This window comes from Sycon ciliatum, chromosome 5, assembly GCF_964019385.1.
Source record: "Sycon ciliatum chromosome 5, ocSycCili1.1, whole genome shotgun sequence".
In the NCBI taxonomy this organism is placed as follows: Eukaryota; Metazoa; Porifera; class Calcarea; order Leucosolenida; family Sycettidae; genus Sycon; species Sycon ciliatum.
In genome coordinates this window covers 29,829,492-29,845,938 of record NC_088647.1, presented here as the reverse complement: position 1 = coordinate 29,845,938, position 16,447 = coordinate 29,829,492, and the positions used below count along the sequence as shown (strand labels likewise).

The following is a 16,447-nucleotide window of genomic DNA, read 5'->3' as shown; positions in this document are numbered from 1 at the left end:
CGGCTACAGCGATATTGGTACGAAATATCAAAAGCAAAACGTATTTTATCCAGTACAAATATCACTATAATGCAATGAATATAACTAAATGCGCACTCATATCACAACCATGGGGACGAATAATGTATTCCAGAACGTTTTCTTGTCACAATTATCAATGGAATTCGTGACTAAAGAGAATGATGAAACTACAATAGGATGTATACACTTGGAGTGAAACAGCGAGGATACAAGCATATGCATGTCCATTTTCACACTGCACTTGCTGAATTTCCTATCATTTCTCACCTCACCTATAGTTTATTACCTGTGCAAATTGCGGATCCACGTACGGTGTACATGTGTATGATGTATTCCACGTACAGGTGGTGGATCAAAGACTACCTTTCCGCCTTCGTGAGATTCCCCATGTTCAGACGTTAGGTGCGGCTTAAAAATGTTGCGGAAGGATAGATCGGATCCACCAACCAGCCAGAGGTCATAGGCCAACATGAAAAAATAATTTGAGAAACACAAATGACCGCCACTATTCATTCACGTGGAAACTGCATGTCAGGAGACATGGGCAGCAGCAAGTAAATACGCACCTACATTTATTATTATTTTTTATTGTTTTATTCCAAGCAACACATGGTAGGCCTTGGCGGATAATGCCGGCAGAAAAATTGGTAAAATTCGGTACTTTTTCTGGTAGGTTTCATGCATGTTTGGTATGTGGATAAAGAAATGGAGCAGAATTCGAGGAATTGCACGCCATAAGGTTTGTACGGTTCTGCCAATTTCACTGCTTTTCGAGCAGAATCTGCCACCTTTTCGAGCATTATCCGCCAGGGCCTAACACATGGCTGGGGTAGCCAATGACCACTTTGCGTGGCGATTGCAGGGTTTTTATTGCCAACTACGGCTAACAAGGAAAAGAGTAAGAAGTCAAAAAGAAAAGGAAAAGAAGAAAGAAGCAAATATGGACTAAAATTGTGGTCTACTGGTAAAGCAAGGCGTTCCTGAATGCTGTTAAAGTAGAAAGGCCCTTTGTCTCCTGGTGCAGCTTAAGCCAATGCAAATAGCCAATGAAACGGGGGGAGGGGGAGGGGAGTGTAGCAAGGCTGAAGAGCGGGCTAGAGGAAGGGAGAGTTGGTTCCTAGGGGAGCTATCCCGTCGGACATGTACATTGTATTTGCTGATACTGCAGAACCAGCAAGGTAGCCTATGCTAGTAGTTGGTGGATAAGCGGAGGGAATTTGATTGAGAAAGTCTATCCTAAAAAACGGCAGTTAATACACGTACGTAACGTTGTTCGCGTGGAGGTCGTGAAGCCTGCCTTTGTTCTCGAGTTGCATGCTTCCACTCAGGTCAGGTAGAGAATCCCGGATGTACCCGTTCAGTTCCAACGCCTTAGTCAGATGCACGAAGATCCGCATCTCTCCTTGCACCGGTGTTCAGAACTCCCTATCGATGGACGGAGCAATACGCAATCCCCTAGGTGGCTGTGGCGACCACAGATCGTGTTTCTTACCTATTACCAGTACATGTACAGCCAGCGACCGCTACCGTCGTTTAATTCTCTAAAACCAGTCAACCAACGTGTAGACTGTAGTGTAGTGTGATTTTTCGCTCGTAACATCACGACTCACTTCCCGGCACGGCCAAGAAATACACCCAGTCACATATCGGGCAGCGCATCGCATCGCTTCTTCCTCGAGTTCTTGCGCGTCTCTTGCGTTGCACGCCGCGGAGAACGTCTTGTTTTCGGGTAATGCCGATTCTCACCTGTCGGCTAAGCTGATTGTTCTCAGATGTGTGACCGGCATGGAACATGCAATCAGTGCAAGTACATGGACATTTACGTATCTGCATGTCCATTCCAGCATACCAGTGCACTATTAGTATTACAAAATGTACTGCAAAGTAATGACATGAACTGCACAACACCGTCGGTTGGTATGCGGGGTTACTACCAAGTCATTGCTGCCTTTTTTGCCTGGACATTTGGAGGTTCTTCACGTTTGCTTGGATACACTCGCCAACTTAACATGCTGTTGGTTGACAGCATGTTACAAGGTCGAGGACACCGTGTTCGGAAACAGTGACCTTTCTACAACCATCCACGGTTGGTAGCGCCCCGGTCTGTTGAGACCACCTGAACCGTGTGGATCTTAGACCCGGTTCTGACCCTCTTTATTCTAGGGGGTCATTTTCTAGACTTCTCCTAACGTGAGTCGTGTATTCTGTGATCACCCTATCCTGGATGTGTTCTTGGTTTATACCAGTAGCGAAGTTGCAGGGTGTGATCTCAGAGCAAAGATATGCCTGTCACTGCATGTATAAGTACATGTACGGTAAGACCTGTGACTAACGACCACCCCTTGGGGCCAGAGAAAGCGGTCTTTAGTGGAAGGTGGTCCTTAGTTAGAGGTTTGCACCGCGCAACCATACTCTTGTTCATGAATGTGAGACCGTCTGTGCCTGGCGAAGTGGTCTGTAGCACAGTAAAACCTGTAACTAAAGACCACCGTGACTAGCGACCAGCCTGGTACTAAAGACCACTTCGCCAGGCACGGACGGTCTCACATTCATTATAATGGTTGTGCGGTGCAAACCTCTAACTAAGGACCACCTGCCGATAAAGACCGCTTTCTCTGGCCCCAAAGGGTGGTCGTTAGTCACGGGTTTTACTGTACCAGGCTGGTCGCTATTGACAATGGTCTGTAGTACCAGGCTGGTCGCTAGTGACAGTTATCTTTAGTCACAGATTTTACTTTACCAGGCTGGTCGCTAGTGACAGTGGTCGCTAGTGACAGTGGTCTTTAGTTACAGGTTTTACTCTATTGCGCTTCCACTCTCATGTGACCTGAAATTGTGGCGCGAATGACCCTGGGCGACTCAAGCCAAGGCGGTAGTTCCAACAGTTTTTTCGCCTCCACCTTATGCTCACTTGCAGTGGGCAGTCGCCCTTGGCGGAAACTGCTGTCCTTACGCATGCATTGCACAGGACACAGCACAATTGCAATGTCACATTGTGATGACTGGGTGTCTTGTCCAGTGTATTTTTGAACATGACAAGTAAAGCCATGACTGTGAACAGGGCTGATACGCATTGTAACTAAACAATAGGCGTGAGCATTGGACTCTGGAAAAGTACGTAAATAATTTCATTAGACAAGGCAGAACAACAGACACCAAAAAGCTTTCTCGTAACTCCGAGTTTCGTGTTTCAAAAAACACTCATCAGGCGATAAAACATAATAGTGATTCGCTAGTTACATGTACATTGTACATGTACATTTATATAGGGCAATTATAATGTTAAATGTAGGCTAAAGCAGTGCTACAACCACGACACGTGAGGCGATAACACCAGCACTGGAATACACTGTGACTCTAAATTGCATTAAACAGGTATTCACATGCCCGTCTCTTACTCTGTATGTAAACATGGTAAAAATTCACCTAGGGTTCCCATGTAAGCATACGTAAAAAGGCAACGCCTGTTGGGGCTCCCCTAGTAAAAATAATAAAATCTACTACTACTAGTACTACTACATGTATGTACAGTGTACATGTAAGTATACTTGCACACGTACATCTACAGTACAATGTACGTCACGAGTCGATGGTGATCACTGCACACTGCAGCCAACAACAACAACAACATGCAATCAAGGAAACCTGACTTCAGAGTGATGGTGAGCGTCGAGTTTGCTGGAGAAATGTCAAGACATGTAGTGTCAAGACAAAAAACCCAGCACACCCCGCTGTGAAAGTAATGCATGTAACACGATAGTAGTGCAGCTAGTTCTGCAATAGAATTCAATTATTTCTAAGGTCGAAGTGCAAGTACATGTACATGTACATTGTACACGTGATTGTAGATTTAAACCTCTGATGCATTCTTGACAGCTTTCCTTCTTCCGGAAACAATGCATGTTTCTCAGCTACATGTTCGCATCAAGTTAGTCAGAAAGTTTAAGTTACACACGGCCAACAGCACTGAGCCTTTACTCTCTGTACTGCGACAGGCATTTAGTCCCAACTCCAGCACATGCACTCTGTTGTGGCGACTCCACTCGCCACGCGAGCCAGCAACACGACTCCAAGGTGTTGTATTGTAATGGCATGACCATTCTCCATTTTTTTTAAATTTCTCTACCGTAAAACCTGTCAAGGCGACCAATCGGATAGGGCGACCACCTGTCGAAGAAGACCACTGAAACCAGGATGCTATTTCCAGTCAAATGACCCTCGATAAGGAGACCACCTGGTAACAGAGACCACATTTTGAAGGTCCCTTGAGTGGTCGTCTTAGACAGGTTTCACTGTACCTATATTGAAGTGATTTGTGTGATTGAAAAAGCTGCATGGAGGAATTCTACATCATACATGTCACTTGGAATACATTATCTACTCTAACTTCGAGTCGTTTTGCAGGCTCATGTGCTGAATGAGGTCGGCCGGAGAGCGCATGTTGTAGCACTTCGACTACATCATGATGAACAGGCATAACCTGCTTACCCTCCCATGCCTTTCTCTATAATAAACATAGCAAAACTGTATTTGGTAAATGTTCTATTTTTAAAGGAAATGACCAAAATGTAACATGTTATCTGTAGTTTGTGTGCAACACTAACACTAACAGTTATAAGTAAGATGTTGTGTAGTCAGAAGGTGCAAATAAATAATAAATTGCACGGTTTGCGTGAGACTCGGGCCACTCGGCTGGAAGGCGAGTTTACCGGAACCGCCGTTGGAAGGTGCAACAGCTAGCACAATACTGACTGATGTGATACTGACATTCAACGACCTAATGATCGGGTGATAAGTGTTCTATCTTCAGGAAAACATGTTTGTTGTTTACTTCGCACAAGCTGTGCATTCCAGGGAGTAGTACAATATCCGATATTTTACTACTCACTGGTTCATAGTGATGTTTCTATTGACAAGGATCATTTGGGTCTTGAATTCGATTTTATGTAAATTCATTATGTGTACATGGAGACTTCGAGCTTAGTAAACAGGCCATCAACTGTGTTGTGTCATTGTTCTTAAGTGTTGGCACAGGTCTACATGCAACGTTAGGTGCTAATTGACGCCTGAGCTTTCTCATGCCAATCCAAAAGGCGAGATCAAGTGTTTGGACAGCAGCAACATTTCTGGCTCTGGCTTGACAGATGCATTATGCTAATGCCAAGGTAGACAATAGTTTAGTAAACACACTGACCCTCATACACTTGCTGCGCGCCACAATGCAGCCAAAGTCGCAAAAGGCCAGTGGGGTTATCTGGGCATGTCGAAACGAGAAGGCCAAGTACGCGATATAGCAGTTTCCGGTTGTGTGCATGATAGCTCTGTCGCGGTTATTATCATTAGTGATGCATATGTCCTTCAGTACTGTTTCCTACCGCTTAAAAATGCTCGATGTCAACATCTTCCGGTTGTTCTTCATGTAGACTATAACAGCGATTACAAGCTCTAGGTGTCTGTCGACAAAACCAGTACATGTATTCAGAATCCATGTCATTGTGTGATCCTGAGGAGTTGAACTCTTCCGACACCCGTGGAGAATACAGTGTAGTAGTGCTGTACTGTGCTGCATCAGCTGTTGTCTGCTGTACATGGACATGTATCATTCTGTACACGCATTGCTCGTTCCACTACATGCCGTCGCACGTTCTTATCGTGTAGTTCAGTTCTCCCTCAGATCGGATTCACACTATGTCATTCACGGCATCCAGAATAGCTCCAGGGCACCGCCATGCTCGCCTGGAATGGTCAGCTACATGTATGTATGTACAAGCATAGAGTCGACCTGCTTTGTACATTTGTATATGGAGGAGCCAGAGAGACCAGGAGACATACAATGCGAGTCACAAAGTCTCCTCCTCCCAAGGATACTGGACCAAAAATTCAAGGACTAAGGAATTCGAGCAGGAAGCCTGCATGCATCCTTCATGCCCCAACGAGAAGCCCATGGATGTCAACTTTACCAAACTGCTCCCGGCATTCCGTTTCTTAGGAGGCGCCGCTGGTGACACTGTAACAGTGTTACCTGCTGTTCACACTCCTATCCCCTCTATCCACGGCCCTTCGGCCTATCACCTACCATCCCGCCTATCTAGTTGACACCTTTACATCATAACCCTGTGCAGTACGAATAAAGATGATTCTTTTCCTCAACCCGCAGTAGCCGGTTACACTGGTAGCAGAGAGGATGATTTCCATCGACCTGACTAGTACTGGCCTTCCGCTCCTGCTGACCGTCATCGCCGTGACCGCGTACCTGGCTCTACAAGAGTTGCGACGACTCGTGGCCGCCATCACTCCAACTCCTGCGAGACCATTTCAAGTCCCATCCAGCACAGGGCTAAGCACCAGAGAACACCCTCGCGATAATATTACCAAGCGCCATGTCAAGGAGCCCCCAGCATTTCACGGTGAGGCAGATTTGTTTCGGGAGTGGGCATTTAGCATGGACTTAGCTATAAAAGCCATAGGATTTGCGACACAGGAGGAAGAAGTTACTTATGCCTCGAGTTTTCTTGTGGGCAATTTCGTGATTACAGCGAATCAGAGTCCATGTCTCTGTTTAAACCCATACAAAAAAATTGATCTTTTATAGTATATCGAATAATTTTCGTTGATAAGGAACCACCATATCTCTTCATCTTGTGGGGCGGCATGTTAACTACATTGCCCGTCCGGCAGTGCAATGTCTCACATATTAAACCAATCATACTGTCATGAGCTACATGTCGTGTTGCTTGTATGGTGTGAGGGCATTTCGGTTATAAAGAACCTGGCCTATAGAGAAGTAATTCTCCTCTACAATGGTGTTGGTTATATCAGCAGTTGACTTTGCTATGGTCAAAACAGTACTATCTATACAGTATGGATGCTGTTCACGTTATGAGGTCACCGCTATACACAGGATACTGCATTAATGGAAGAAAACATTACAAACACTGGTACTACTACCTTGAACGTTATTTTCAACACAATCAACACACACGCATACACACACACGCACACCCCCCCCCCCCACACACACACAAAACACCTTTGACTTTTTGACGCCTGTGGCTGGAGGCGATGGTAGCGGTGCTACGGCAGAAGCAATAGCAATAGCAACTTGTGCGGGGATTGCACCATTCAACAGCTTGCAAGGCTGAAGAATTGACCTCAACTATTCAGCCTCAGTGGTCCACACCACACAGGTATGAAGTGGGTTTTTGTAGCCACACCACACAAACACACGCACACACACACACACATACACAAACATACACGCACCCATGCACACACACACGCACATACATGCACGGGGCGTGCATGCGCGCGCACGCACGCCTGCGTGCACACGTGCGCAGGCACGCACGCACACACACAGACACACAAGCACCATGTACCATGTACACCAACCACGTGAGTCGACAGAATCAGTACAAGGAAAACGTGATGTCGATGTGAACAATTCTAACTAACTGTTGCATAGATATCCTAATCATATGATTAATGTAAAGAAGAGAAGAAACACATGAGAACGAGTTATGCAGCAACTATCCACGACTGTAAAAAGATAATAAACGGTCAGAAAGTGCGATAATAGGGCACAAAACTGACAGGCTACTGACTCAGTACTGAGACATTCAACGACCCGAGATCTAGCTCTAGCACATCTCCAGTCCGCAAACCAACAACCTTCCAACTTGGAAGGTTCATGGATACGTAGGACCGAAGAGGGGAATATGATTTATCTGCTAGAAAACAATCTAACAAGTAAAATGTTAAAAAAATCTGAACTATTACAGCCTACATATAATGTATAATGAACTCAGATGGAGAGCCAAGGATTAAAACGATGAGGAAAGAACCAAAGCAAAAATATATCCACCACTGGATACAAATGGCATTCTAGCAATTGCAAACGTTCTTTTCTGAGATACCCGGGTTAATAAACACCGGGAACCAGAAGCTACCTAAGAATAACTGGTGTGGAATAACTGTTGCGGCATCTACCTAATCCATTAAAGAAATCGAAGTACAGTGGTATAAAATACGTGAGATGTGTTCAGTTCATGTGAGAGTGCTGTAAGATAGAACACGTTACCAAGCAAGGCGGCGGATGAGTGGAGGAAAACAAAATTCTCAATGAGAAGTGTAGAAAAGGCAACTGAAAATTATTGAGGATGTACAACTAAGGGGTTGTGTTTATGTGTGTGTATGTGTGTGTGTGTGTGTTTGTGTTTGTGTGTGTGCGTGTGTTGGGGAGGAGGGGGGGGGGAGAGAGCAGAGGAGTAGGATGGGATACAAGTTCAGTTTGTGTCACGCTGTGGGCATTTACGTTATGATGCATAAAAAAGTGTGAGCAAGTGACTGATGACAGGTGTCTAACAAGAAACCTTCAAAACACGAAAATCTTGTGAACACCCCAATCGGAAACAGCTACTAAGCCCTCACTTGTCACGCAGACACCCATCGGCTCGTCCAGCTCTCCTTTTCCAAACTCAGCCAGTGGTGTGTAAGTTTCTGCGGCATATACCTGCAGAGAACATGGACAACACTGGTCAGTGTACATGAATTCCACGTATTATAGATGGTTGATGCATGGTGGTGTATGGATGATGTATGAATGATGGATGGATGCTGTATGGAGGATGCATTAATGATGTATGGAGGATGCATGAATGATGTACGGGTGATACATGAATGATGCATGGCGGGTGCATGAATGCTGCGCAACTCATTTATGGATGATGGTATCATGGAAGGTATGGGTTAGCATGGTTAAGCCACACTGGAATATAAGCCGCACTGGGGTATGATCCACACTGGAGTATAAGCCACACTGGAGTATAAGCCACACTGGAGTAGAAGCCACACTGAAGTATAAGCCACACTGGAGTATAAGCCACACTGGAGTATAAGCCACACTGGAGTATCAGCCACACTGGAGTATAAGCCGCACTGGAGTATAAGACACAATGGAGTATAAGCCACACTGGAGTATACGCCGCACTGGAGTATAAGCCGCACTGGAATATATTAGCAACACTTGAGTATAAGCCACACTGGAGTATAGGCCACACTGGAGTATAAGCCACACTGGAGTATAAGCCGCACTAGAGTATAAGCCACGCTAGAGTATTAGCCGCACTGGACTAAAAAGCCCCATCGGAACAATTTGAATTGTTTGGCACCAAATAGAGACATCTTTCTCATTTACTACTGTTGATTTGATCATCGTAGTATAAGTCACACCGGATTCTCTTTGGATGTATTACTGCTAGGTGTGTAAACCACTTTGCTACTTCTGAAGTATGTTTACATTCATTGAAAGATGAATATGCGTCAAACCAGCAACATGGAGACAATTTCGGTAAGGGATTCAGTAACGTTACCTCAAACAACGTCCTCTTACCCCGGCGTAAACTGAATCCACCACAACATGGCACGTATATTTCAAGTACAGTAAAACCTGTCAAGGCGGCCACTCGGATAAGGTGACCACCTGTCCTAGAAGACCACTGCAACCCAGGACCAAATGATACTATTTCCAGTCAATTAACCCTGGATAAGGCGACCACCTGGTAACAGATACCACATTTGGAAGGTCTCTTGAGTGGTCGTGTTAGACTGGTTTCACTGTACAGATGGGCTTCGAAGGCATACTCCTATACAAGTACTTAAATTCTACTTAAACTCATTAGGCATTTCTCTAAATGTCAACATGCAAGCCAAGCATACAGTAAGAACACAGCTACAGTACATCCAAGACTTGGTTGTAGCATTGATGTGTTTCCACTGTATTCCTTGCTCTGTTCTCCAGACATTCAGCACTCCACACAGTCTGAGTATGCATGTACACTAGGTAAACCCTAAAGCATATGTGCCAGAGGTACCATTTTGCAAATCATGCTAGTACTAGTATTCATTGCAAGCTTACATGTGAGACACACTTTTATACAAGAAAGTAGTGTAAGAGTAGAATGTACCCTTGTTTTTTGAACTGTAAGAGCTAATGTACTCTTGCTTTACTAACGTACTCTGTGCATGCAGTGTACTACACTTTCTGTGTTCATATCAGTGCTGTCTGATGATTGTACTGACCATGAATCACAGACTAGCAACAAACTGACCATGCTCCACTGTTGTATATGTACTGGGTACTACTCTCTGCCTGTAGGTATTTAGAAAGAAGAACACGACAACAAGCTCTCCCTTACCATAACACGTCCATTGCCAAGATCTGTGACTAGTACATTGCCATAGGTATCTGTAGTGACATGTTGCGGGCTCTGCAGCTGACCAAACGCGCTGCCCTGAGACCCGAACGAAGTGATATACTCTCCATCGACGGTCATCACCTATTGCAGGAATAAAAAAATTGAACATTCACACACACCACTGTGGTGACAGCAAGAGTATAGATATAACAGGAGTGTAAGAATAATACTCCAACACACAGTGCATAGCTACTATCATTATGACTGTAGTGATGATAAGGTTACTGGTGTGCAACTGTCAAAACTCAAAACCTGAGGTAAAACATGGACCTGGCACCAACATTTGATTACTATGTATGTATTTATTGTAGCACAGACACTGTTTGGTTTGTGACATGATGTATAGACATGATGTTTAAGAGTCTAACTTCACATCAGCCTATACACTCTTACACTGAAACGGACAAGTAACAGGCGAACATGGGTAAAACAAGCAATTGCATGACGTACACATTCATTTTGATTGAAAGAATGTTTTCCTGCCCGACCCTGTCCAGTGTATATTCCGATAGATGGGTTGTCAATACCAGTAAAGTTTCATGCACACCAGACATACAAAAAAGAAACAATATAATTCCAGATCTACATGTAGATGTTGCACTTTCAGTGGATAAAATTGAAGAAGGTGGCTACTCCAAACTTTGGATCTCGGCTCTTGCCAGAGAGCAACACATTTTGCAGTGCTCTCAGAGCACAGATTACAGCAACGTTCTGAAGCTCAGGTGATACAGGGGGAATTCCCCGGAACACTGCATATAGCAGAGGGTGGCGCTTTTTTGCAGATTTTCTGAGTCAAACATTCTACTTGCTGATCATGGTCTCTAGATGGCAGTCATGAGTCAGTCAAGTGTCAAGTCAATCAGAATGAAGTGTAAGCACCAAAGTTTGGAACAACCACCTATAAATACCTGTCACAACGATATAAAGCTGAACTTGCTACTGCTTCCATTGCTGCTGCTGCTGCTGCTGCTACTGTACTAGTTTTAGTAGTAGTTGTTGTTGTTGTTGTTGTTGTTGTTGTTGTTGTTGTTGTTGTTGTCGTCGTTGTCGTCGTCGTCGTCGTTGTTGGTTTGTTGCTGTTGTTGTTGTTGTTGTTGTTGTTGTTGTTGTTGTTGTTGTTGTTGTTGTTGTTGTTGTTGTTGTTGTTGTTGTTGTTGTTGTTGTTGTTGTTGTTGTTGTTGTTGTTGTTGTTGTTGTTGTTGTTGTCGTTGTTGTTGTTGTTGTTGTTGTTGTCGCCGTCGTCTCTGTCGTCATCTTCGTTGTTGCCGTCGTTGTCATTGCGGTTGTTGTCGTATTCGACGTATGCATCATTGTTGACGTTGTTGCCAGATTAACATGATAACATACCTGGATGCGGTGGTTTTCCCGGTCAGCAATAAACAACCTGTTGTGGTACACTGTGATGCCGCTTGGGTATTGAAATTGGCCTTGACCACTACCTTCTGTTCCAAATGCATATCCCGTCTCACCACTGAATGGCACAACCTGTACAGTACCAGTGTACATAGAAGAATATACACCTGTGAGTTGTTGTCTGATGATCGATTAAAACCGTGAAACTCAGAGTTACAGCAGAAACGCTTTTGATTACTCTCAAGTGTGTGTGTGTAAACCTGTGAGATGTGTAATTTTTTTGCACACAACTTACAACTAGATTTGGTGGTTGGGCTGTGACAGAGCTTTATGAAGCTTTCTAAAACACAAACATGAAGTGATGTACCGGTATGCCAATGGAACCCACATGCATATTCATACATACACACGCTCACGCACGCACACACACACACACACACACACACACACACACACACACGCACGCACACACACACACACACACACCTGCACACCTGCACACACACAAATGCTTGCACATACACACACACACGCGCACACACATACATGCACACAAACAATCGTGTACCCACCCTCAAGCCCCCAAACACAAACGCCAGCCAAATGGACCCGCCCACCCACACTCAAACGGCTCCACCCACCCACGTCACACCAATGCCCTCAACCTGCATACCAATGCGCTTGTCCTTTTACGTGCTCATTTCCAAAGCTTGAGCGGCAAGGGATTCAAAGGCATCTTGAGATGATGGATTGGCTATCGATCCATCCAACGGCAGATATCTTATACTGAAATCGACTAACTCTGGATGGACTTCGGGAAATTATTCCACTTATAGGCTCACCGCACATGTGTGAGTGGTTTAGGACATGGTGCAGAAAAGGGTTTGACAACACTTACCCCCCCCCCCCCCAGTGAACGTAATACTGTAATACATGTATAGTAGATGGCAACACACGCAGTCACAATCTGGCTTCAGAGCACCCACCAACAGAACTAGCTGACACACCCGGGCCATCAAACATGCACTCCCCCCCCCCTCCCAACACACACACATGCACGCTTGCCAATGCATAATTATGTTACAATCGACTTCCATCCTAAAATTATCAACTGGGATTGTACTGTGTTAAGAGTATATGATTGATCTGCTGTTACATGATTGAAAACAGTCCCACAACTTGATACTGAACAGTGATATAGGCTAGTTCTATCTTTATGTATACCACAGTACACTGTTAGTGGGTAGGAGAGGGATTTTACACAATACAACTGTACATGTACAGTGTGTACTGTCTGGTTATTACCTGAACCCGATGGTTCCATTCATCAGTCACAGCAAGGCACTGGCCCAGTGCGCTGTGGTTCACTTGGACAACACCAATTGGGGACGCGAACTCGCCAATTCCTGATCCATGCCTTCCTATGGTGCTGAACTCGGAGAAGTCCTTGTCAGTGATCTGCAGAGGGGGCATGGAGATGGACAGGAGAAATCAAGATGATTTAGAAATGGCAAATAACTTCGTCAAATTCTTCGTACCAGTTTTCGAGGAGACAAAAGTATAATTAACGCTATAAGCAGTATTAGTGCCAGAGACATTACCATGCAAGTGAACGCGTTTAGAGTTAAAAAGGGTGTGTACATGTAATTACAGAAACGATTTTCTGCTGCAGTCATCAGTGGACTTTACGGAACTACTTTACTACTTTATGGAACTACTTTACTACTTTATGGAACTACTTTACTACTTTATGGAACTACTCACAAGTTACTGTAAGGGTAAGCGGTGAACATACAAGTAAGGGTAAGCGGTGAACATACAAAGTAAGGGTAAGCGGTGAACATACAAGTAAGGGTAAGCGGTGAACATACAAAGTAAGGGTAAGCGACACACATACAAAGTAAGGGTGAGCGGTGAACATACAAAGTAAGGGTAAGCGGTGAACATGCAAGTAAGGGTAAGCGGTGAACATACAAGTAAGTGTAAGCTGTGAACATACAAGTAAGTGTAAGCGGTGAACATACAAGTAAGGGTAAGCGGTGAACATACAAGTAAGGGTAAGCGGTGAACATACAAAGTAAGGGTAAGCGGTGAACATACAAGTAAGGGTAAGCGGTGAACATACAAAGTAAGGGTAAGCGGTGAACATACAAGTAAGGGTAAGCGACGAACATACAAGTAAGGGTAAGCTGTGAACATACAAGTAAGGGTAAGCGACGAACATACAAAGTAAGGGTAAGCGGTGAACATACAAAGTAAGGGTAAGCGACACACATACAAAGGTTTTGTAGTCGCGTGGTGATACAATAGACACATAAGAGTTGCTGATGAATGTGATAAAACTAAGTAAAACGGCTAGTAAACGAGGTGGTGATCATACAAAGTGTAGAAAAAAAACACTCGTATAAGGCTAGTATACTCGTACTTGTGTGTGGGGGTTTGTGTGTGTGAGGGGGGGGGGGGTGTGCGTGTGTGTGGGGCGGGGGGGTCACGAGTTCTCCCACACCAACAGTCAGTCTGTCTGTGCCACTTTCAGCTTGTTGCCAGCAGCACTGCCCAACATGTCAGCGATACTTCTGTACTGCGGCCGGGTTCAAGCGTCACAACTGCAATTGTAATGCGAGACCATCTGCTGCTGAGAGAGCAGCTCTGCCCCTCAGCTGCCCACATTGTAAACGCAATTTCCGCCGGCAGCAGGACCTAGCCAGACATTCGCGGTCCTGCTTGTGATCCGACTCCCGTTTTCTGGTCCCCTTTTTATAGGGGTGACACTTGCCCATCTGGGAAGTCATGCTGCTAGTAGTAGTAGTAGTAGTAGTAGTAGTAGTAGTAGTAGTAGTAGTAGTAGTAGTAGTAGTAGTAGTAGTAGTAGTAGTAGTAGTAGTAGTAGTAGTAGTAGTAGTAGTAGTAGTAGTAGTAGTAGTAGTAGTAGTAGTAGTAGTAGTAGTAGTAGTAGTAGTAGTAGTAGTAGTAGTAGTAGTAGTAGTAGTAGTAGTAGTAGTAGTAGTAGTAGTAGTAGTAGTAGTAGTAGTAGTAGTAGTAGTAGTAGTAGTAGTAGTAGTAGTAGTAGTAGTAGTAGTAGTAGTAGTAGTAGTAGTAGTAGTAGTAGTAGTAGTAGTAGTAGTAGTAGTAGTAGTAGTAGTAGTAGTAGTAGTAGTAGTAGTAGTAGTAGTAGTAGTAGTAGTAGTAGTAGTAGTAGTAGTAGTAGTAGTAGTAGTAGTAGTAGTAGTAGTAGTAGTAGTAGTAGTAGTAGTAGTAGTAGTAGTAGTAGTAGTAGTAGTAGTAGTAGTAGTAGTAGTAGTAGTAGTAGTAGTAGTAGTAGTAGTAGTAGTAGTAGTAGTAGTAGTAGTAGTAGTAGTAGTAGTAGTAGTAGTAGTAGTAGTAGTAGTAGTAGTAGTAGTAGTAGTAGTAGTAGTAGTAGTAGTAGTAGTAGTAGTAGTAGTAGTAGTAGTAGTAGTAGTAGTAGTAGTAGTAGTAGTAGTAGTAGTAGTAGTAGTAGTAGTAGTAGTAGTAGTAGTAGTAGTAGTAGTAGTAGTAGTAGTAGTAGTAGTAGTAGTAGTAGTAGTAGTAGTAGTAGTAGTAGTAGTAGTAGTAGTAGTAGTAGTAGTAGTAGTAGTAGTAGTAGTAGTAGTAGTAGTAGTAGTAGTAGTAGTAGTAGTAGTAGTAGTAGTAGTAGTAGTAGTAGTAGTAGTAGTAGTAGTAGTAGTAGTAGTAGTAGTAGTAGTAGTAGTAGTAGTAGTAGTAGTAGTAGTAGTAGTAGTAGTAGTAGTAGTAGTAGTAGTAGTAGTAGTAGTAGTAGTAGTAGTAGTAGTAGTAGTAGTAGTAGTAGTAGTAGTAGTAGTAGTAGTAGTAGTAGTAGTAGTAGTAGTAGTAGTAGTAGTAGTAGTAGTAGTAGTAGTAGTAGTAGTAGTAGTAGTAGTAGTAGTAGTAGTAGTAGTAGTAGTAGTAGTAGTAGTAGTAGTAGTAGTAGTAGTAGTAGTAGTAGTAGTAGTAGTAGTAGTAGTAGTAGTAGTAGTAGTAGTAGTAGTAGTAGTAGTAGTAGTAGTAGTAGTAGTAGTAGTAGTAGTAGTAGTAGTAGTAGTAGTAGTAGTAGTAGTAGTAGTAGTAGTAGTAGTAGTAGTAGTAGTAGTAGTAGTAGTAGTAGTAGTAGTAGTAGTAGTAGTAGTAGTAGTAGTAGTAGTAGTAGTAGTAGTAGTAGTAGTAGTAGTAGTAGTAGTAGTAGTAGTAGTAGTAGTAGTAGTAGTAGTAGTAGTAGTAGTAGTAGTAGTAGTAGTAGTAGTAGTAGTAGTAGTAGTAGTAGTAGTAGTAGTAGTAGTAGTAGTAGTAGTAGTAGTAGTAGTAGTAGTAGTAGTAGTAGTAGTAGTAGTAGTAGTAGTAGTAGTAGTAGTAGTAGTAGTAGTAGTAGTAGTAGTAGTAGTAGTAGTAGTAGTAGTAGTAGTAGTAGTAGTAGTAGTAGTAGTAGTAGTAGTAGTAGTAGTAGTAGTAGTAGTAGTAGTAGTAGTAGTAGTAGTAGTAGTAGTAGTAGTAGTAGTAGTAGTAGTAGTAGTAGTAGTAGTAGTAGTAGTAGTAGTAGTAGTAGTAGTAGTAGTAGTAGTAGTAGTAGTAGTAGTAGTAGTAGTAGTAGTAGTAGTAGTAGTAGTAGTAGTAGTAGTAGTAGTAGTAGTAGTAGTAGTAGTAGTAGTAGTAGTAGTAGTAGTAGTAGTAGTAGTAGTAGTAGTAGTAGTAGTAGTAGTAGTAGTAGTAGTAGTAGTAGTAGTAGTAGTAGTAGTAGTAGTAGTAGTAGTAGTAGTAGTAGTAGTAGTAGTAGTAGTAGTAGT

General features: G+C 43.4%; 3 protein-coding genes across 3 annotated transcripts; 2 read left to right on the top strand and 1 right to left on the bottom strand.

Moving 5' to 3' along the window:
• Positions 1–10,181: 10,181 nt before the first annotated feature.
• On the bottom strand, positions 10,182–13,103 carry LOC135816984 (E3 ubiquitin-protein ligase TRIM71-like). The gene is made up of 3 exons (XM_065330089.1): positions 12,936–13,103; positions 11,625–11,762; positions 10,182–10,358 (listed from the first exon to the last, which is right to left on the bottom strand). The coding sequence occupies exons 1-3, from the start codon at positions 13,101–13,103 to the stop codon at positions 10,182–10,184; spliced, it is 483 nt and encodes a 160-aa protein (XP_065186161.1).
• Positions 13,104–14,305: 1,202 nt separating this feature from the next.
• On the top strand, positions 14,306–15,106 carry LOC135816715 (uncharacterized protein DDB_G0271670-like; the record flags this gene model as incomplete). Its single annotated transcript, XM_065329839.1, has 1 exon — positions 14,306–15,106. A coding segment is annotated over one exon (801 nt), but the record flags the coding sequence as incomplete, so codon positions are not given.
• Positions 15,107–15,514: 408 nt separating this feature from the next.
• Positions 15,515–16,447, top strand: LOC135818267 (uncharacterized protein DDB_G0271670-like; the record flags this gene model as incomplete). Its single annotated transcript, XM_065331623.1, has 1 exon — positions 15,515–16,447. A coding segment is annotated over one exon (933 nt), but the record flags the coding sequence as incomplete, so codon positions are not given.

Coding starts and splice junctions, on each gene's coding strand:
- LOC135816984 (XM_065330089.1), bottom strand. CDS start 13,103: ATGCCCCCTCTGCAGATCACTGACAAGGACTTCTCCGAGTTCAGCACC. Junction 11,763..12,935: donor AATGGAACCATCGGGTTCAG/GTAATAACCAGA, acceptor GGTACTGTACAG/GTTGTGCCATTCAGTGGTGA. Junction 10,359..11,624: donor GGGAAAACCACCGCATCCAG/GTATGTTATCAT, acceptor TTCCTGCAATAG/GTGATGACCGTCGATGGAGA.